General features: G+C 38.9%; 1 protein-coding gene across 4 annotated transcripts in view; it reads left to right on the top strand.

The window, feature by feature from the left end:
* triob (trio Rho guanine nucleotide exchange factor b) overlaps window positions 1-24138 on the top strand; it is a 130179-nt gene continuing 106041 nt past the window's right edge. For 3 of the 4 annotated variants that reach the window (XM_053621055.1, XM_053621035.1, XM_053621075.1), the window contains exons 1-2: window positions 1-365; window positions 13442-13492. In XM_053621055.1, coding sequence (XP_053477030.1) covers window positions 299-365; window positions 13442-13492 — 118 coding nt within the window. In that variant the 5' untranslated portion in view covers window positions 1-298. The remainder of the gene's footprint in view (window positions 366-13441; window positions 13493-24138) is intronic. The other variant, XM_053621045.1, reaches the window with a different exon arrangement.

Here is a 24138-nt window from a genome sequence, read left to right as displayed (position 1 = left end):
ACGTGTAAGTGATTCGTTATCGGCGCTTGCGAATGAATCGATTCCCGTTTGATCCCTTAAGACACACAGAGAACCGATTCATTGGTGATTCGCTCGAGCCAACATGGAGGGTCGGAGCTCGGCGCGCGACCGAGCGGCTCTCAGGACAACCTGGCAAGGGTTGCAATGAAGGAAGAAAGGGATATATATATCTATATCTATTTTAAACCTCAGAACCTTTCTCTCTCTCTCTTTTTTTTTAAATCGTTTAACTCGAGGAAGAATAAAATTTTTTGTTGAGTCGTGATTTGAAGAAGCCATGAGCTCGGGGGAAGGAGAGGACGTGTGTAAGGACGGAGCCGATGTAGCGGCGCACTTCAGAGCCGGTGAGTGCCGAAGGAAGAAGGAGAAAAAAAAAAGAAATGCATGCTCGAGGGACGGGTTCGGTTCGGTTCTGAGTCTCAGTGTGCTCTGCTGATGTGAGAAAACTAACAAAAGCTCGTGGGTGGATGGGTGGGTGGGTGGGTTTGCTCTGGAGAACAGGAGGATGATGACCCAGCTATGAGGCTGCAGATGGGGTTGCGTGCACGCGCTATGATGGTGTTGGTGGTGATGGTGATGCAATGGGTATATACTGCTGTTTGCATTCCTTAGATTCGTGTGCGTGTAGCTCTCTGTAGTTTGCTGCGTGCTAGAATGATGTAAACAGTCAGCCACGCGCGCGACGCGTAAACATGCATAGAGAAAATATAAACATGCATAGAGAAAAAATAAACATGCATAGAGAAAAAATATAAACATGCATAGAGAAAACAAACATGCATAGAGAAAACACAAACATGCATAGAGAAAATATAAACATGCATAGAGAAAACACAAACATGCATAGAGAAAATATAAACATGCATAGAGAAAATATAAACATGCATAGAGAAAACACAAACATGCATAGAGAAAACACAAACATGCATAGAGAAAACAAACATGCATAGAGAAAACACAAACATGCATAGAGAAAATATAAACATGCATAGAGAAAACACAAACATGCATAGAGAAAACACAAACATGCATAGAGAAAATATAAACATGCATAGAGAAACATAAACATGCATAGAGAAAATATAAACATGCATAGAGAAAACACAAACATGCATAGAGAAAACACAAACATGCATAGAGAAAACAAACATGCATAGAGAAAACACAAACATGCATAGAGAAAATATAAACATGCATAGAGAAAACACAAACATGCATAGAGAAAACACAAACATGCATAGAGAAAACACAAACATGCATAGAGAAAATATAAACATGCATAGAGAAAATATAAACATGCATAGAGAAAACACAAACATGCATAGAGAAAACACAAACATGCATAGAGAAAACAAACATGCATAGAGAAAACACAAACATGCATAGAGAAAATATAAACATGCATAGAGAAAACACAAACATGCATAGAGAAAACACAAACATGCATAGAGAAAATATAAACATGCATAGAGAAACATAAACATGCATAGAGAAAACACAAACATGCATAGAGAAAACACAAACATGCATAGAGAAAACACAAACATGCATAGAGAAAATATAAACATGCATAGAGAAAATATAAACATGCATAGAGAAAACATAAACATACATAGAGAAAACATAAACATGCATACTGAAAATATAAACATGCATAGAGAAAACATAAACATGCATAGAGAAAACACAAACATACATAGTGAAAACATAAACATGCATACTGAAAATATAAACATGCATAGAGAAAACATAAACATGCATAGAGAAAACACAAACATACATAGTGAAAATATAAACATGCATAGAGAAAACAAACATGCATAGAGAAAACAAACATGCATAGTGAAAATATAAACATGCATAGAGAAAACATAAACATGCATACTGAAAGCATAAACATGCATACTGAAAATATAAACGTGCATATAGAAAACGAGATGATTCTGCAGAGCTTCTCTCAATATTTGTGGATCTTCCACGCATTCTCCTGAATTAGTTGTTTTCATGCGTGACGTAGGCTCATCTTGGGTCTCTCTCTTTCTCTCTCTCTCTCTCTGTCTCTGTCTGTCTCTTCAGGGTAGAATGACGTAATCATTATAAACATCCTGCATAGTGCTTGGGTTCTCCTGCAGGGTAGATTGACATATTAATCTAACATCTTGCTCCAGCTACGCAGATACATATATAAACATTTTAACGCTTTCCAAAACAGTAACCTAATAATAATAATAATAATAATAATAATAATAATACAATTCAAAGTACTTGGTGCTTGGACCCCTAAAAACTGCACATAATTCCAGCCTTGTGTATATTCCGGTGCCCAGTGTTCCTGGGTTCTGGATCCACCTCATCTGTGACCAGGATAAAGTGAAGGAATGAAAGTGCACCAGACAGCCCGGAGTGCAAAAATTTGCATCCCTGATGGTTTCTGGATGAACATTATCATTACCAATTCCATGATGTTAAAAGAAAAAAAAGAGAAAGAAACGTGGGTGCATCCTGTGCCAAAATTTGACAAGAACGTCAGAAGCTACTCAGCTCAGATGATAGAATGACTGTTGGAGGTTGTTAGAAGCGGTTAATATCACACTCACAAAAAGAGATACGCACTTTTGAACTGATTGAATTTATTTTTAATGTAATTTATTTATTTACAAAGATGCTCACTGTTAATATAAGTTGTACCATAATTAAATGATCCAAAAAGCAGCATCTGTGGAAAAAGACAGCTTTTTTTTTAAGGGGGTGCAAACGTTTGCAGTCTATTTCTTGGGAAATTTTAGCCTTGTTCTATCTAGGATGCACTGATGTAGACCAAAGGTGTCCAAACTTTTATCAGTGGGATTAATACCAGAGGACTGGTCATGTAAATTAATTTGCAGGTGTAGTCATCAAAATGTAATATATATATATATATATATATATATATATATATATATATATATATATATATATATATATATATGATGTGTGTATTTTTTTTCAAATGCAAATAATGAGAATATAAATAATAAATAGAAAGCAAAATGAGTGTGAATCAAAAGTAATCTTTTTTAAAAATTCATTTTGATTGGACTCTCATTAGATGCATTTGCAAAAAAAAAAATGTCTTATGTATTAATACATTTTAATATTTTACTTTTGGATTTGATTCTTTTATGTGAAACCTTTGGCACAAAATTAAAAAAGGCTCTTGCATTTTAGCTAACTGTGTTAGCGCAGTGTGCTGCCACCTTCAGGTGAAAGGTGAAAGAAAATTGCACCGTGTTGGCTGGTCATACCTGTGGGCCAGTTAACATTTGGATTTGGCCCTGGGGCCAGACTTTGTATGCCCCTCATATAGGCCAACATACAAGCCAAAACTCATGAGAATGCTGAGGAGAGAAAAGAAATTCCCAGAAACGTCTTCAGCAGGCAGAATTCCGAATTTGATGAAATACAAGGTATGCAATTCATGTATCCCTAACCCCCCACCCCCCACCCCAAGGGTGTATCCCCTCACATCTGTAATAAAAGATGTCAGATGAAATATCTCGCCTAATAGGGTTGAACTGTACAGCCTCCGAGCTCCTTCACCACTCCTTTTGTCCTGTATTGGACCGAGGTACTAACGCTCCTTCTGTAACAGATATTTCGGGGGAAGAGCCACAGTGCTGTCTTATTTCTGTCCTGCATGCTGTTTCTTTTGCAAAGCCGTCTGTTGTCTCTGTAAAGCAGGAACGCAGGAACGAGCCATATTTTTGTGCGCTTTCTAGTCGAAACACTACAAAGCATTGTATCCTGAGCCATATTCGATGACGCATTCAATATAACCTGCCCACATTATTTCCATGTAAATAATAAAACACAGAGGAACGTGCTGTTTTAGGAAATAAATCAACAACAGGGTGGCGTCATATGTCCTGACACAAAACAGGGTTACTGTTACAACTCAGAAGTTGGTTATTTTCCAATAACAGCACGTCCCAGAGTGTTTTTTTGCTCGTATACTAGAGCAATTTGCCAACGTATACAATATCGCCAACAAAAATATAATCCGTATATGATTGTAAACAATTCTTTAAACTGTCAAAGAAATTTAAGGGGACTAGAACATGTAGATTTGTAACTTGTTAAAACCTTTAAGCAAATTAACTGTTTTAAATTGTTAAAATGTTTCTTACACTATTATATTATTATTATTATTATTATTATTAATAATAATAATAATAATAATAAAGCCATATATGCTTTCCTAAAAGAAAGAAAAAGAAAATGGTAGCATGTAAGACTACAGCTTGGCAAGTTAAAGACCAATTTTGCAGACCAGTATATAGCCATCTACATTTTTATGGGTATTTAGCTTAATTCTGTGATTTGGTTTTTACGGCCGTTGTGAGTTGAATTCTTTCAAAATCCCAAAACTGATTAAATGAAAGGTAAACAACTAACCATCACAAATGAGGAGAATCCTAAAGTGGTTCTATGCCTCTGGGATCTTACATTGAGATGCTGGATCAATACTGTGTAATGCATTACATAGAGCTTTAGATGTACTGTATTAGGTTGTTTTGGTGTCATGTTTTGGTTTATATCCTATCTTACATGGCTTGTAAATCATGTTATGCGGGGATTTAAACCATTCCCTAACTGCTAGATGCTGTATACATAATGCTGTATGCTTGCGGCCAGCACTGCACCAATCAACCAGGGATAAAGGAAGGTCCTTCCTGCTCAGATAGAAGGCTACATGTGGCCTCCTGGATCCAGGGCTATGGATGTTCACTGTGATATGAACGTGCTATCTCCCAACAAAATAGCACGCTCAGGTGCCCAGATGGCCTTCCTTTTAATAAATAAGAGAAGATCTAGAGAGCTCTGCAGAATCTTGTGGTTTTTATATTTATAATCATCTTATACTGTTTGCATCATTCTAGCACAGGAAAACACGGACAACCATTTCCAGTTCTCCAGCTTTTTAAACACGGTGCTCTGGGTATCAAGGCATGGGCATTTAGAAACTCCTCCTCCTTGTAGTTTGATTAAACATGTTTTGTGTGATCAGACTCTTTCCTCTCTCTGTTGCCTTAATTAGTCCAACTGTACTCTCCTGCTCCCAAAGGAATTCTGACCAATCCTGTCCACTCCAGAAGCAAGTGTGGCCAATCCCACTCACTCCTTAAGGAATTATGAGCAATCCCATCAACTGCAACACACACACACACACACACACACACACACACACACACTTGACCATTCCTGCCTGCTCCTGAAGAACGCTTGACCAGCTCCTGTAGAAAGTTTGAACATTCCAATGCCCTCCAACAGAAAGTCTGACCAATCCTACTACCCATTCTAAGTTCATAGTTTGACCAATTCTCCTGCGTGCACAGAAAGTTTGACCTGTAAACCCCCCCAACCCCTCCCCCCCGCCAAGTTTCAAAAAGTCACATTTTCACCTGCTTCTGTAGAAAGTTTGACCAATCCGGTCTCATCCCATAGAAAGTTTGACCAACCCCACCAACCTCCAAAGAAAGTTTGACCAACCCCACCAACCTCCAAAGAAAGTTTGACCAACCCCACTAACCTCCAAAGAAAGTTTTAACAAATCCCACCCTCTCCCTCAGAGAGTTGGACCAACCTTGCTCGCTCTCGTAGAAAGTTTGACCAATCCCACATCCCTCTGAACATTCCCGCCCGCTCCCACAGAAAGTTTGACCAATCCCACCCATTCCTGCAGAAAGTTTGAGCAGTCCTGCACACTTTTGCAGTTATTATTTTTGTTTGCATTTGCCTGCGATCTCAGGTAATAATTTCAGGCAGCTGCATCATGAGACGATACAAGACTTAATCTTCCAGGTGAATGTCTGACCTGGAAAATTAACGTGACTGCAGCAGAAGTAACCCTACCATGGAGGGAGAACAATGTGTTTCAAATGTTATAGATGCAGAAGAACGGATTGGTACATCGTGTGTACTGTACATAACGTAATTCCACCAGCTCATGACCGTTGGGCTAAGCTTCTCTTTACATGACAGTGACTAATTTACTATGAAAGTCTCCACACGTGACACACTCATGTCCTAAGTGAGTCTGTCGTGATCTACCCGAACCACTTAACAACCTGGCAGCTGATGACCAAAAGTCATCTCAAGCCTTCCTCTCTAAGACTTTATACCCAGTCCAGAAAACCCCAGGCATTCTGGGATGTGGCGCTTTCCGAGAATCTCTGCAGCAGCAGGCTGTCGTTATCGTCTCTGGGCCTTTTGATGTCTAAAAGCACAAGGCAATGCTGTGGCTCCTGAATATTTATATTTCACTGTGGTGGCTCTGTGGTCTCCTTCCGTACTATAAAAGAAGCCAACAGAAATCACTGTGAAAGAAGCCTAGAGGTCATTACAACATCTAATGCAAACTTTTGCTGATCACTCAGCATGGATGGTCTGTTTTCCAGATCAAGGGTTTAATTGAAGTGTGAATAGATTTTATAGTCTGCCTGGTGAGCAATTGCTGTTCTTCCAGGAGAGGCCATTTGTCTCTGATTCTCTTGTACTGACTGTTAAATCAGTGTTGATTCTGTCAATGAAAAATGTAAGAACACGACAACATTTTACAAACACTTTAGAACTGGACGCAAGTGCATGAGATTGACATGGGGGTGGGGTGGGGGTTGCATCCAAGAGTCAATCAAAGTCCATAGCATGGGGAAACACACAGGCCGATTGGATTAAAACAGAATAATCCATAATAATAAACACAGAAAACAGGCCCGGGTCAGATCAACAGAACTAGAAAAACCGCAACCAAGGAACATGGCTTGGATTTGATGGCTAAATCACAACATCTTCAAGATAGGACAGGAAAACACAGAGGATGTAAATATACAAACTAATTAAGGAGAAATAAGGAACAGTTGCACACAATCAGGGAAGATGAGCCAGTCTGAAGACAAGACAGAGACATGAGCACAATGTAGGAGTTGATCTCTGAATTACCCAGATGACTACTCTACAAACTTTTTCCCCCCTTCTTCAGCAAGTCAAATCCTTGCATCTATTCTGTAAAAAAAAAAAAAAGAAGAAGGAAATATTGCGCAATAACTTTGTTATTGAACGAGGACAAGGATGCTAAGCATGGCTAAGTCAAAGCAACGTTCCCGTGCGACTTTCATTTTGTCGTTTGCCAGTGGTAGAATAATTGAGCTTTTCTGTTTCCTGTAATCTGGGGTGGAGGTTTTGAATCCACGGATCTTTTGGAGTTATTCACTGCTTTTATTATGTCTGATTAGGGGTTAGCTCAAAGAGTAGAGGCAATTGTGGTTTGGACCTGTTCCTCACGTTGCCTAATTTCTGTGGTGTGTATGAAATATATATATATCCATCCATCCATTTCCTGTACCGTTTACCCTACACAGGGTCGTCGTGGCGAGACTGAAGCTTATCCCAGGAGACACAAGATGGGGGATTTCCTGGATGGGGTGCCAACCCATCGCAGGGCACAGTCGCACACACATTCACACACTACGGACAATTTAGAGACGCTAATTAGCCAGCAACACATGTCTTTTGGACTGAAACCAGAGTACCCAGAGGAAACCCCCAAAGCACGGGGAGAACTTGCAAACTCTGTGCACATAGAACGGAGGCGGGAATCCAACCCCCAACCCTGGAGGTGCGAGGCAAAAAAGCCTATGAAATATATAGTAATACAGGTTTTTAGACCTATTACAAGTTTCATGCAGGAGTTGATGAGAAAATATGGAACAGTCCAAGGAACCGCCCAAGGGTTTTTCTACACTATTACATACAGTATGACTAAGTAATGACTCGTATGATGTCATTGTGTGGTACATGATCATCTTACCGTGTGTTTTTTTTATATATTTTATTTTATATTATTGCTGAGTGCCACGTCTTAACCCTAAACCACACCGTAATTCCAATGCTAATTTGACCCAAATTGAGTAACTGAAAGCTTCTTTGTTATGCTGAACGAGACTCACTGGTGAGTTCATCCGAAGTCCGAACGCCACTCTTGTTTTCACATGTATAACAGCATCAAGCCTTCGGTCTTCTGATAGTTGAGGGATTACAAGCAACATATCAGACTGGGGTGGGGGGGCTTCATATTTAGAACCCTCAGAGATTTTTTTGTTGTTGTATTTATTATTTTTTTTTTCCCTGCCAATTTACTTGACGAGGTCGGACTCGGCTGGCCTGCATTCCACGCTAACCTAATCGCCAGTTGGCCTCAGAGGAATCTAGACACATGGGTCGTGAAGTGGCTATGCAATATCATCCCACTGGGAACTGGAGGAAGAGTATTTGGCAGGTGCCCAAGTTTTTGGTGGTTTCTCTCTCTCTCTCTCACTCTCTCTCAGCATCTCTTCCGATCTCTCATCCTTTTTTGAAATCTCCCAACGAACCCTGTCACACAGTACACCTACAATAACGAACAGCTGTTTAAAGGAAGTTTGATGCGGATCTATTTATCGGAAAAAAGGGGCGTCTCGTAAAACAAAGATGAAGCCAGAGGACGCACAATGGATCGCGTCTTTCCTGTGATGCTTAACAAGCTGCAACTGGACTTTATCACACAGAGCTGGAGCTCATTAAACAGATACCAAACGACAAGAACACTTTGTCCTGCAGCGACTCATGGACTGAAGTTGTGCTTTATTATCCATGATATTTTAACTATGTCATTGTGCGAGTGTGTGTGTGTGATAATATAGGAAGCTTGGAGTATGTGCCTTACTGATACTGTCGGAATAAATCTGCACCCACAGCTGCAGTTCCATTTGGATGGAAATTGGATAAAAGTGAATAATTCATTCTCCACCTGGGGTTCTGGACAAGAGAACCGAGAGCAGCCATCCACAAAAGCCTCGTCTGATCATAGGCTGATATCAGACCCGCGCCCATTATACTGGAGCTTCTCTTATTCTCTTATGTTTTATACACCTAAAAAAAAGACGGAAACATTACAAACAATAGCTCTGCTTGGGATTTTGTCATTTGATTTGAGATATCCAGAAGATCATATGAAATACCCCCCCCCCCAAAGCAATGGCAAACTGAAAGTGAATTCATCTATAGTTTGGTTGTGTGGATGTAATGAAACAGTAACACACACTGGGTCATGTGGAGAAAAAGTGCCGCAGAAAGTTAGATTTAGATGGGAAATAAGTGTTAAAAAATGTAACTAATGTAAAAAAAAAATTCAAAGTTAAGTAAGTCTTTATTACAGAAAATCTGTTATGAATATACCGTGTATACACTACCTATAGCAGTATGTGCCAAAGTGTTTTATTCCTCTTATACCACAGTAATATGCCAATAATTATAGTTTCCTACTAATTAAAGAATAATGCGCCATACATTTTATCCATAGTTCAGTCTGTACAGGATTTCGCGAAGTTTTTTTTTGTGATCGTTGCGGCCAAAAATGCTTGATTTTGCTGTGGCTTTTTCCTCAAAGTTTGCGGAAAACTACGTGAATTTGCAAAATTGCACGAAATAGTTCCACACTGTCTTTTGCAGTGATGTTTGTTGGTAAACGAGACCTTTTATCTGTACTAACGTGAACCCGAAGAGGCTTTGGCTGAATGCGCGTTGTGATGACGCGTCTCGGCCAAAATCTGCGGAAAATATGCGGTACTTTTGAAAAATCACAGGTTTCTCTGAATATTGTGGCGTTTCCTTGAATTTGTGCTCATTTCTGCGATCGCAATATCCTGGAGGGACAGATAGTTACATTCAGCGTTGTGGAAGGTCTGCGAGACGAGTTAGTTCCTGTTATCGCTTAGGTTGTAACAGCTCTAAACAGTCGTTCCCTCACCAGCCTCTTTCTTTTCACTCTCTCGAAGTTAATAAGAAAAAAGTCAAAACATTCAGCTTGTCTTGTTATTGAGGCCTCTGTCCTGAAGACTCTCCTGTACTGGAAAAATTGAAGCATAAGCTTTAACTCCAGAAATGTGAAATAAACCTCTACTCAATGGAACTCTAAACTGAAACATACTAATGATTTTCTCTAGCTTGCGTATAAGTTAAGTAACCATTTAAAAAAATCTGTGTACTCAGACTTTGATTATTGTGGAGTCTTATTGTGTTTGTTACTATAGAATGCTCATATATTTCAACGAGAGCGTTAAAATGTAAAACTTGGGATTGGTCTTACAACCTGAACTATTGTTAGGAAATCAACATCTTATGACCCATCAGATTCGAGAATTCAACAGGGCTGTGGTATCAACTATTTTAACTCTACAAAATACTTGATTTGCTTCCAACTTGCTTAGCGAAATGGATTTGCTACATATTGCAACGCTGACCAAAAGTCAAATCTCTTACCAGTTTCAATCCCTTTCACAAATCTCTATGGTTTAGCCTTTAGAGAACCAGCGAGGGTCTAGATAAACTGGAACTGGAACTGTTCCACAAAACCAAATGGACCACACACACATGTTATATGCACACCCTCTGGAGTGTGCACAAGTGTAACCATGTGTCTCTGACAGAGCTGAGAGAAAAAGACATTCATCGCGTATCTGTTCCAGCACACGCGCTCATCCGCCGGTGGTCTCTTTTTTACTGTATCATAGGAAGTCACAGATCAAAGAAATTAACTCAGGAGTGGTTTAATATACGCGGGTGTTGTAACAAACGTAAAAAACAAAAAAAAAACATTCAGGGTTTGCGGTTTGTGTGCAGCTGGAATCCGTGTGTTGGTATGTATGGGAATAGCTGTCCAGCAGGATTTACACCCACACGCCTGGAACACGCCAGACTGGCTCAGCTGAACACTGGTCTCAATTAGGTTCTCGTTATCGTGTTATCGTGTTTCTTTCGTAAGCTGTGCTAGTATTTTGTGTGAAAACTGAACGTGGCTGCTAACAGAAAGCGGACATTGTGTTCCTTAACCCTGATGGAAATGTAGTATAGTAATATATAGTAATAAAGTGCATTAAGGACGTTAATATATTCAGAAATGACATTTATAGCCATATTAATACTAGAGTATCTAAAACTAAACCGATCATTTATTTAGCACCTCGTGTACCTCTCTACTTCTCAAGTGTACCGTTTCATGCTACTACTTAAGTACTTTCCACTTAGGGTGCTTTCACAAATGCAGTTTTTAATGTGTTTAAATCGAACCATGGAGTGCTTTAACAGTTTTGAATACAGCTATGTATATATCAGATGAGGGTGTTGTTGTTTGTTTTTTTCTAAGCAGAGGGATTTTCAAAATTCCGTGTCAATTTCTTGTGGCGTCTCTATTTTTAAAAAAATGATATTTTCACATGTAAAACCCGGTTTATATTTGAATTTTTTTACTAGCTAGTGGGGTCGTTCCTATTTTACCAGGGTCCTATGTTCCCCAGTTCAATATTCTGATAACACACATTAAGTAAACTTCTCCAAAGATTTATTTTCCTCAGGGCTCTATTAACTTTATTGCCGTTTTAACTTTAAACACCAAAGACGCATTTAAATGAATAAAAACATACACTAGTTTAAAATCCATCCTTCATCCACTCTTGAAATATATGAAGGTTATGAACTGGGGAAATGAACTAGATTGCACACGCTGAACCTGAATTGTGCTGCTCTAAAAATAGCTGTTAGTCTACATTCATACAGTTCACCTCCATGCCTGAATAATAGTGAAATGTATACACTAAACTGAAGAAATGCCATACTGTAGCCTATAAAACACAGTAAAGGGTCATAAAAGGAGCAAAATGTTAAGTATGAACATGTCCCAGCTCTCACTTATACTGAAGCCTAACTCCAGCTTTAAATCACAATGTGTTCATTATGTGCCATATCAACTGGGGAACATAGGACCCTGGGAACATAGATACGCTCACCTAGCTAGCTAGCTAGCTTAATCTGGCTAACTCACTTAGCAAGCAACGGCTCTCAGAGTCCAGTAGTTAGCGATTGTTATTTATATTTATATTTGTTAGGAAAAGTCAAATAACATCTAACTGTTATAACGAATTGTAAAATCTTTGAGTAGTTTGGGTTAGTATTACTTTATGAACTGTAAAGTAATGTTACATCAGACTACTCAAAGACTCAGCACCTGCTTTAATACTGTAGACTGTCATACATTTGTCTAATAGAGAAATAATTATCTATTTATTGACCTTATTCTGAATAAGACAATATTGTGATTAAGGTGTTTACATAAGTCACTTTTAGAATATTCTTTCATGTTCCGGTTTTACGTGTTATAGAACATAGATCGATTAACGGCACGCGTCATTACGTCCCCACGCCACGCTGTCCGACGTTCCCTCCAGAATTTCACGTATCGAAATACAGTCCGTCTTCGTTATGGTACCGTATACAGTTTTGAGTGTTTTTATTTGTAATTTTTACGAAGGCTTTAAGTGCAGTTAATTATTTGTCGTGCTATACGTGCTAATAGACGACTGCTTGAAGCCGTGGGCTGCGTCCCATACCGCGTACTTACCTACTATATAGTAGCCGAGATACGTGTATACTATACTATATAGCAGGTAAGTACGCGGTTTGGGACGCAGCCGTGCTCTCTTGTTTGCCGTCAAACGGTTGAGCACTGCCGTGTGTGTATGTGTCCTGTCGCAGAATGTGGTGAAAACTCTCATACGGCGTTAATAGTGTGATTAAGGTGTGTACATGTCTGTAACACACGTCGATAATGCGACTAAAACAGGAATACTCCACACGTCCTAATTCCATTTGTCTTTACTTCGAGTATGACTTTAGTCGGATTAAGGTCATCAATAATCGCAGTTTACATGCTAGCTTCTTAATCAGAGTATCGTCTTAATCGGATTAATATCAGATTATTGTTGAACCATGTAAACGTACTGAATGTTGCTTTAATTTATATATATTATCAGGCTGACACCAACGTTTACCTCTATGTTCTTAGGGAAAGACATTAAAGTTATTAAATGATAAATAACATATTCTTATTATCTATCTACCGCAGTGTCTCCTCAAAATATCCACCATGTGATCTGATCACCATTTTCTGAATTCAAAGCGTGCTGGATATTCATATTCGTTATATATCTAGCAGTTCTTTCAGCTTTCTAAAAATGATTTAAATTTCCAAAGTTTAAGTTTCATCATTTTTTTATTACAATTTCGAGAACTTCAATTCCAGACTTTTGAATAGTACCTTTACTGTGCAACTGTCATCCCGCTGCTATTTAATTGACGCACTGTGTCAAGTATTTCCAGCGTTGCTGTACATTTTCACCCAAGACACCCACAAACCGGCTTTGAACTCCACTGTTTTGTCTCGCACGACATGTTTTGTAACATGTGGCCGTCTGTGTCAGGGCCACATGTGGCACGTTGTTAAATCGCATTTCTTATTCGGTCGCACATCAAAGCTTTGTTTTAATTGATTTATTTATTTTTTTCTTCGCAGACTGTTCTCTTCCGAAGTGTGAACCCAAGCTTGATTTAGCGGGACACACAGGTGAGAAGACTTACACCCTTGCGTGGTGTTTTTGTTTTGATCTGCTTTGGAAGTGCAAATCTGGGTTTTATTGTTCTGTGCTCTGGATGGTCTTAGAGGTCCTTTGTAATACGCTAGAATTGATCCCGTTTATGTGGCTCAAACTAAACTGTGCAAGCCTTCACCTCATTCTGCTACATAGACTTATACTGGCGATGTCCTAACAGCAAATTCTAATCATATTTATGTAGCATAATCTTCACACCAAAACCATTTACATTTACATTTTACATTTATTCGCTTTTATCCGAAGTGACTTACAAATGAGGAAATACAAGCAAAGCAATATATCCAGCAGAGAACAATGCAAGTAGTGCTACTATACAAGATTTATAATTGAGTTCTAGAGAAGCAAAGTGTGCAGAGTAGAAGTGTAAGAGCCAGTGTAATTTTTTATTTATTTATTTATTTATTTAGAAATAAAATAATGTGGGTTTGGCATTTTAGAGGTTAGTTAAGTGCTCACGGAAGAGGTGGGTCCTTAGAAGTTTTTTGAAGATGGTGAGAGATTCTGCGGTCCGGATTGAGGTCGGAAGTTCTTTCCACCACTGAGGGACGGTGAATTTGAAGGTTCTGGAAAGAGACCTTGAACCACACTGAGTAGACACTTAATCTCACTTAGTTTTGACTCGTTATATTAGTTTATTTGATATAATAGTATTTATGCATTATTATTAATGCATAATTAAACTAGATAATTAAACTACAGTCCTAATTAATAATAAAATCTTATGGTTTCTGTTACTCACTGCCTTTAGACAAGTTGTTTTACATTGATCGTACCGTTTTAATTAGACATTACAGATCTTACTTGCGCTACACTGTTGCTCTATCACGGCGTCTACATTGTGAGGCCTCGTTACTAAAAGATCACTTACAGATCACTCCCGTTATAATATCGAACAAATACAGCCAATAAACTTGATTTAAACTGAACCTCTTAAGCAACTCGCACCAGTTTCCCCAACTCCTTGCACACAGTGGAGCATTTTGGATATAAACATAAGTTTGTCCTCGTGCATTACTTTCGTGCTTCCGTGCTACACTTTGTAAAGTTTACAGGTTACAATTTTCTTCGTGGCATTTAATATAAAATGCTCCCTTGCCTTAGAGGAGTTGGAGGTCGCACACTTTTTCTCGCTGTCACTTTCCGATTACACTGCCGTCTGATGGTGACTGAGGTCATTTTGGGCATAAAAGGTAACGTTGCACATTGGGTATTCTGCTAATGCTTGCGGCGTTGCATTACGTGCGTTTGATGTCATGTGCCATCGTCTGGCTTATACTTCCGGTTAGTAAAAAAAACCCAAAAACGCTCGTGTTCCATTTGAGACGATACTACCTTTCTAAAATTCATACGCTAGTCGTCAGAGCGCATGAGTGCATGGTGTGAGTGTGTAGTATGTCATTTGGGACAAAACTTTGGTCCGGATTCGCCGATGTTTTCGTGTTTTCAGATGAGAAGTAACGCAATTAGTAAACGTAACCCGTGCCGATAATGAGCGATAATCGCGATAATGAGCTTTGTTGACAACGATTTTAATTTCAAATAGATTGTTATCGATTTTATCGATTAGTTTTTGCAGAACTTCCGTGACATGTAAATGTAACTGTAACTATAAATGGATAAAAACGATTATTTATAATCTTTAAATGTAAAAAAAAATTGTTAGCACTGAAATATTGCTTTTGTTAGAGAGGAATAAAACACGTCACCGCGTACCTTTACTCGAAAATAATCCGCTTCGTGTCGGGCCGCATCACAACACCCCGCCATTGATTATTTTCCTGTGATAGCACCGCCCCGAGGTTCTCAATCTGCTCAATCAACTATTTTATGTTCTGCAACGCATAGTCCAGTTAGTGACCGTTAAAAAGGACCTTTAAAAGCAAGCAAGAAACATAAAATCTAGAAAGTTGCAATATTTATTTGGTAAAATTGAGTTTCCATAATTAAAAAAATATATTTATTTATTTATTTATTTATTTTTACAGTTTCCACCTCTGTAACAGCACTGTTTGGGAATTTTCTGTGATATTTGCCATTTCCATGAAAGTAGATATAGAAACTAATGGTAATAAATACGTAAACAAACAAACAAATAAATGCATAGCTAGCTAGCTTTGGGTACAGATGGAGGATTTATGAAAACAAACTGACAATGGATGGATGCACCAGCAGTGGGTTCTTCATTCCCAGCAATGCCAAGCCCTTTCTTTAATTGGACACTGAAGTGTATTAGGTTCATGCTGAGCTCGGGCTGGGTCCGCTGCTCTCTTTTGGACCAGAGAACATTTGCACAAAGGAGCTCTCTGAAGGAGGTTTTAGGGCTTTTGGGCCCGTTTCCAAAGGCCTTTACCAAGCCGTCAGGGCGGATTAGACCCTCCACAGTTGCCGGTCCAGTTCGGACTGGATTTGAAAGCGCAGAGCGCCTCTGTGTTGCAGCAAAGACTTGAAACTGTCAGCTGTGTATCCGGAGCTCTTATTAGGCAGGTGAAAACCCCATTCAATGATGTTTTGAAAGCCAAGGCTGTTTATTCAGTTAGATAATACACAGTCTTAGAATAACTGAAGCAAGCCTAAATCTCGTTAGCACTGATTAATCTGCAGGCACCAACATGGCCGAAAATGGTAACAATGACGGTGTGAATACGTGCTTTCCAATGCTGTTTTCTTTTAAACATTGGCTGTAATATCAGATAAATAGGAGGCTCTCAGACCATGCAATACCAGTTTTTGGGCCAAATCATTTTTCACAGCGATATTGACATTATTTTTCTCCCCCTAGTTCCAGCTGTAAGACAAATCACAGGTTGGTTCACGTTGGTTGGACAAAGTGCAGGGCAAAGTGTTTATGGAGCATTTGAATCTGTCCGATATATGTTAGAGTCTTTTTTTGTGGTAAAATTCTTTTTTTGTGTGTTTCGCCTCTTTCATGCTGGCAATTTTGTCATTTCTCCTATAGTAAAAACGTATAAAGGGACATATATGGTGGACACGAGCATATTTAAAAGCATGTATTTTTCTGTAAGGTGATATTTATTTAGCACTTTTGGAAGGAGTCTCCAGTGTCTGCACTTTGTCATAGGTAAAGCTGTAGCTCTAAGATTTCTTGTTCCCTCAGTAACATGACAAGCTGCCATTTCTGTCTTATTAACTTCAAAAGAAAGAAAAAAAACAACTTGTTTTGCAGATGTTCCAAAACATTACGGGTAGCTATAAATGGATAAAATATATGATGTGTCATTTATGAGGAATAAAATAGTAGACCATACAGTACCACAAACCACTGAGAAAGTCAGTTATGAAGACCGATTATTACCTCTTGGAATTCTATTCATATCTAGCAGGAAGATAAGCCCAGGCTAAACCTCTGTTTGTTGTAGCCCTGTAGTCTTTTGGCAAGTCCATGGTTGTGTTTGACAGCCTGTTGACCCTAATCACAATGTGAAGCCAGACGGCTTGCTGGTACAAGCCTAACGATCTGCGTTAGGCTATTTCATAAGGGCCTCTCGATCGGAAGTACCCTCAAATCCCAAATAATACCATCCCACGGTGAGCCAAATCAGAGTGCTGAATAGGCTGTTTCTTTGGGTTCCGAAGAAACTCGTGGTTTAAAGTTTTGCCTTGATGATCACTTAACATAATCTTGTAGGAATATTCTTGTTTATTGTAGTAACTTGCACACCAGGGGTCACTCAAGAGTTACAAAAATAGCGAAGCACAGCTCATGCCTTGTAAAAGCCGCAGTCCAAATTGCCTAGCATTACATTGGTGCCATGACCCGGATAAATCATTGGCACCTGACTGTCAGACCCATGGCTGTCCAGGAGCTCGACAAGGAAGATACACATCCACTCCCGAGGACATAGATGTTTCTAGTTACTTCACAGTTTGACTATTAGTGCACTAAATTAAGAGTTCTTCAAAGTTCAAACGATTAACAAGACAAATTTTTAATAAGCACAACTGCATTGCCTTTGGGTGCAAATTTTCACCATTTCAGAATCCCATGGTCTTTCGGTTTTCTGGCTAATATATGAACAGTAAACAGTGTTTTCGCTGCTTAATTATTTATTCCTCTGCTTGCATAGCTAAAACTAGTTTGGTATGGAATCTGTCCATCACAGATCCTCCCTTCGTGTCATGGTTCCCATGGTGAAGATGTGCCACCTGCTCAGGTTTTGTTTTTGTTTTAGGCCTGTCTCCACCTCTCTCCTGTCATTGGTTTGTTGCCCTATTGTGTTCACCTGTTCTGTGTTAGTCATTGATTAGTTTGTCTGTATATACAAATTTCACTGTCCATTTTCCACATATTTTGTTTGCAATAGTCTTTTGCTATTGCAGGACAAACGTTTAATCATCTTTACCTCTCACTGTTCTGACTTTAGGCCAGATTTAGGCCTTGAACATTACTAGGACCTTTGTTGGTGTGGTCTTCACAAATTGCCACGTTGCCGTTTCCGGTATTTCGATTGGCACATAACCAGAACATTAACGCAAGAAGCTGCATCTGCAGAAGTGGGTTATATTAAGTGTACCAATAAATTGTACACTAGTCATTGTCATGTTGTTGTTCTTTTGCAATATGTAAAGAATGCAGTCCCTAATCACTTTTGCGATCATCCTGACTAATCTCAGATGTGCCAGATGTGAGTTTCTGTTGGGGATTGGATGAATTATAGTGTTCATACACTATACAGCACATGGAAACAACACTAGACACAACACATGGAAATAATTTTGTTTAAACTAATGCACTTCAATTTTTAACCATGATTATCAAAGCTCCATCAAGACTTTAAGGTATATGTAGCAATTGCAATGTGGTACTTTGTCAAAATGGATCTAATAAAAAGGTCTCACGTTTAAGAATCAGTAGATAAACCAACCCTGATTGTACTGTTTAAAGTTTTCATCTTTGCATGCCACTGTTATGTCCTCATCCTGGCGGTTTGGGCCGATCAGTGATTTACTGAACCTTTCAGATTTTACTGTTCCACTTTATTGATCTTGCACTATGAGCCGCTCTTCCAAGCCCACGGATGAGACCGTTTACACGGGTAAGAGATAAAAAAAAAAAAACCTACAACATTATGCAAATTGGGCCTCACGTGTTTGAACAGCACCCTGCTGCTACGCACACTACGGCTAATTTTAGTGCGTTTGCCCAATGTAAACAAGAGATGTAATTGTTCCCCAAGGAGTTTCCTCTTGGAAGTGCGATTTCTTTCTGCATGAGGCTTCAGGGGAGACATCTATACTGTGAACGGCACTTCTACCAGTCATGTATTATGGACTGCTGAAAGGATTGGAGACATGTGGAACCTTTCAGCATTATTATGCAAATGCATAAGCCATCACTACTTCCATTGTAAATTGAATGTTGATGGTATAGTACATTAGCGTCATACATTGTTTATGTTTATTTAACTGTTTTATACTTTAACCCCTAAAACCTTTACATGATTATTGGAAAATGACAATGTGACCAACATGATTGCAGACTAATGAAACACCAAACACTTTTCCTTTAGGCAGTTTCACCTCATTTCACCCCCCCCAACACCAACCCTCCATGTTTCACATGCTTGTTGAGCTAGGTCTCGGTTTTCAGTGCACATCTCAATGTCATATCTCAGAGGTCCCACTGCAGTGCACATATATAACAGACCTAGAGCCTGATGTGTAGGTGAGATAGCAGGGAGAATGAATTGCCTGGATGTGACATGGCTTTACAGATGCTCTGTGCATTCAGATTGCTATCCGGTATAACTGTGCAGTTCCTGGTGCTGTTTTCTGATGTATTACGAACACATTTATGCGTCTTTTTTTTTTTTTTTTAATCATTGGAAAGCAGGTTTAGGGATGCCACATGGAAGTGAGACCATCTTCTTTTGTTCCACCCTCCAGTGGCCAGTGAGGTCAAAAATGGCATGTGCTGTGCACTCAGTTGGCTCTCGAATGACAATATATGATAAAATGAGTCACAGCCTTATTTTATATTGGGGCAATACTGTGTTCCTTTAGCTGTAGGTATAGTTTTTATTAGAGGTTGGCTGAATGATCAGTTTTGTTGATTAATCAGCACCAATAAACGGTTGCTGGACTATCAGGTTATCTGCAAAAATCCATATGGATAGTTTTTCCGGTTACGTCCGTTGCGGGAGCGGCCGAGAATTGTCCGCTGTCATTATGCAGTACGACAGCGGCCTCTAGAGGCGAAATAAAAAACTATCACTGACAAATTTTGTTGTGTTATTTGAATTTTTTGTTGTTTTTGTTGTGTTTTTTGATTCATTTTGGATTTCTCTATTTTTATTTGTTATTTGGAGCATTACTTTTTGCTTCAGTTTGGATGTTTATCTTTTTATTTAATGAAATAGTTATTAATATTAATATTTATTTATTTCATTTAAAGAAGGACAGTACAGTTTCATGGTACAGTCACTTTTGTAATAAAGTTCAGCAATATTTTACTTACTGAGTGTTGTGTTTTCATTCAGTATCAGTTTTAAAAAGTATCAGTTGATTAATCGGTTATCGGCAGGTAAATACTGCCTGACTTAGTTATCGGTATCGGTAAAATCCACTATCGCTCGACCTCTAGTTTTTACTAAAATTGATATTTTATAGTATACCTATACTAGACAATAGACTGGTTTTCTATGCCTTGGAAAGGCAGATGATTACAACAGTGCTCGACTGAATTCTCAATTGTTGATTAATATTCTAAAACCTCATGCCTTGGACAGTACTTATGGAGGTTTATTAATGCACCCGTTCTTACACTGAGAATCGTATAGCGGAAACCTTTCATTTTGCAACACGCCTCACGGGAGCCATCTATATTTGATTATTCTATTATTCTAACTAAAGCTTCACGTATCTGTATTTAAATTTTTTTAGCGCTTTGTTAAAGTTAGAGGTAAAGCCGTAACTTTATGTTTTCTGACCGGGAAGGAGGTCATTGCACTTTGCAGTTTTCCTGTACAATGACAATGTGTGTGTGTGTGTGTTTTTATTGTGTTATTAATTTCAAGAGAGAGAATAAAGACTGGCCGGTGACGGAACGACTGTTTAAAGCTGCTACAGTGTACAGTGAGTGATAACAGGAACTAACTTATAATTTAAAAAAACAATCAAGATGATGTGTCATTCTTTAATTCATAAAAATTGTTAGTATCGGCGGGGGGCACGTCTGCGGTTGGGGATTCGAATCCCGCCTCTGCCCGGTGTGCGCGGAGTTTGCATGTTCTCCCCGTGCTTTGGGGGTTTCCTCCAAGTACTCTGGTTTCCTCCCCCAGTCCAAAGGCACATGTTGTAGGCAGATTGGGATCTCTAAGTTGTCCTTAGTGTGTGAGTATGTGTGCAACGGGTTGGCACCACGTACAGGGTGTCCCCCACCTTGTGCCCTGAGTCCCCTGGGATAGGCTCCATGCTCCCCTGCGATTCTGTGTACGATAGCAGATGCTTGTATTGGCAAGATGTTGTGGTACAAGAGGAATAAAACACCTTGGGATGTCCTGATATAGAAAAATAATCAACTTTTGGAGTGGTAAAAGTAACTCTGCTTCGTGTCGGGCCACGTCATACCACCTAGCTGGTTTTATTTTATTTTATTTTTTTCATAACAGCACACCCCTAAGTGTTTTATTACTTCTATAGTATGCATACAATTAGTAGACTATCCCTATAAAAAAGTTATTATATATCCGTGGTTTCATTTCAAGGCTGTACATTAAAGCGGTTCCTCGTAATGATTCCTCGGATGTGGTGCAGCTCTTGCTTTCTTGCTTTCTCGGCACCATCGTGTTAAAGACAGCTTTATAGAACTCATCCTTGTGTGCATTTTCTCAGAGAGAGCATGTGATGACATCGCACGGCAGCTGGTTGTCACTTGGAAGACCCTTAGGCATTCTCCAATAATAACTTGGAGAAAGAAATGTCAGCGCTGTCTTAAAAGTTATCTAAGCTACAGTATGTAAACTCCATATACATTCTGTACATATACACTCAATATTGACTTAAGTAATACAGCTGCTATTGTCCTTGCTGAGTTCGGTCTGTTTGCCTATCTCGTTATGTCGTAACATTATCGTGAAAGATCTATTATGTGATGAAGTGTTTAATAAACATCGCATGCTTTCTCTAGTTGTAAAGCCATCTCTTCCGACCCCTTGTGGAGGCGCACTAAGTCCCAGCGTGCTTCTGCGTGGAGGCTAAGAGCCATGTACTAATCTGAGGTCAGAAGGTTAGTGTGTGTAATAAGACACAGATGACATCATCACTGTCCTGATATAGAGTAGATATATTGGTGCACAGCTGTTGGACAGACAAATATCTCCTGGCCTGCTGTTAGTGTTCTCCCAGTCATTGTTTTCTTTTTCTCTCGTGAGAAAAAGTGTTGAAGTGTTTCGCCCGTGTTGAAGTGAATCATTGAAAACATTTAATTTGTTACTGGTGGGGTACGGTTTTATGATGGTCTGCACCAAAATGTGTTTAAAATAACAAAAAAAATAAACGTTTTTTTTTTTTGGTAGCCACTGTATTAATGCACTTACCTAGCTAATTCGCTCGTCATACGTTATTATGTTACATCGTTACATATGTTACATTTTAGTTGGGTTGCCAGGCAACCAAAACATAAGCACCCCACTAGAGCTTTCATTTTCCCAGTGTGCTGGCTAATGGAGGATGTACTGGGAATGATCTACAACTGTTCTACAGTTCCTATGAAATTCAACATATGGCAATATACATTCAATAAATGGCTTTGATAGATTTTAAGGGATGTTTTAGAATCCATAGTAACAGTAGAATTTGTAACAGCTTCACAGGTGTGTGTGTGTGTGTGTGTGTGTGTGTTGAAGCTTCTGAGAACTCAGTTTATTAGGTACATCTAACTTGTAGCTCTCTGAAGAACACCTGCTGAAGACGTTATATGTTATTAACCTGATTTTATAATATGGCTTATAGAGAAACAGTATTGTGTGTGTAAGTATTATTAATGAGGAGCACATAAAGAGAAATCTGGGTTTTGTTTGTTTTTTGTTTTTTACCAGAGGAGGCTGCAGTTAAACATTTGTGACGGTTCAGTTCAGTGTATGCTGACATCTGCTGGGAGAGATTATGGGCTGCAAAAATCAGGGCATCCTTTCATCCTTTCTTAGATTTTATAGGATACGTTTATTTGAATGGTTATTGTGTGTGTGTGTGTGTGTGTGTGTGTGTGTGTGTGTGTGTTTCATAAGAATCAGTCAGCGAGGCTTTATTGTGGAAGGAAAGACAATTCGGGTGGAGCACCGCCAGTTGTGGTTGTATGCAGTATAAATGCTCTGTGTGTGTGTGTGTGTGTGTGTGTGTGTGTTGACATGGAAACCCAGTTTGAGAGACCCACAATTAAAATAAGAGCGGTGCATCCTAATTTAAGAACGAGCGCATGCTCTGTTCCTTTTAAAAGTATTTTGTTTTAAATGGAAATCTTACCAAAGCGGCCACTTCTTTTAGAGCTTCTTTTAACGGAGGTTGAAATGTCTCGAATCGCTGACCTCCTTTTAGACATTAGCTCACAGTTTTCCCTACACCCTGCGTTGTTTGTGTGAATGCCGTGAACACGGAAGGCTGTAATATGGAAATGACGGCTCCTTCAATGAAACTGGAAGGAGCTCACAGGCCACGCCTCTTTCACCGCGCTTGAAGAAAACACTTAGCGGCGTGATGTTTTAGAAAATATTCGAAGGCGGTGCGGTGAAACTGTTATCTGTCACTGTTATCATGCTGAAGTTCATTCTTTTTCAATAACGGTAGGTCTCGTTTGTTTTTTCCCCTCCTTATACCACAACAATTTGCCAATGATGACATTTTTTGCTTATTATTGACCGATACATGGTACTTTCGATCTGTGTATGGTTACAATTAATGTTGTGGGACGACATGACAGAGAAACTAATTGTTTCCAGAGAAACGAATAGCAGCTATAACCAGCTATATCTCTTACTTTCTCTACAGTTAATAAGAAGTTTACAAGAAAAATTCCTCTGTCCTAAGATTTTCCCGTGGTGATAAACTTCATAAGCTTAAGGAATAGCTTTATTACAAAATACCACCACTGCAGACTCCTTCCAAAAGTGTTGAATAAACATCTGATCTCAATATCAGCGATTAGAACGTTGTTAAATTACAACAAAATTTTAAAAAATCTGTGTACAAGTCCCTGTCATTTAACTGTGAATACATAAACATTCTTGTATTGCCATTTTACAGTGAGCGCATTAATATAATATAAACCTGTAATTTGTCTGGAAGCGGGAACTACGGCCAGAATCCAAAATTCAACAGCATAGTGGTATAAATAACAATAAACCAATAATCAATCCCATAATCCCATAATCAATCCCATAATCCCACAAACACAAATCACTGCATTTATTTCATTCAATAGGAATTGAATTTTGTCCGTACTGTGCAGACTTTAAACTTTCTTTCATATGTATTATATTTTATATCATACGTCATGTTTTATAAAAGAAAGACCTAGTGCTGCTAAATAAAATGTAGTTCTACGTAACACCAAACTTGGTGCGGCGAGTTAGAAAGCGGTCGT

This window comes from Ictalurus furcatus, chromosome 1 (assembly GCF_023375685.1).
Source record: "Ictalurus furcatus strain D&B chromosome 1, Billie_1.0, whole genome shotgun sequence".
NCBI classification, from domain to species: Eukaryota; Metazoa; Chordata; class Actinopteri; order Siluriformes; family Ictaluridae; genus Ictalurus; species Ictalurus furcatus.
The sequence above is the reverse complement of the archived record's forward strand: the minus strand, read 5'-3'. Positions and strand labels throughout refer to the sequence as shown.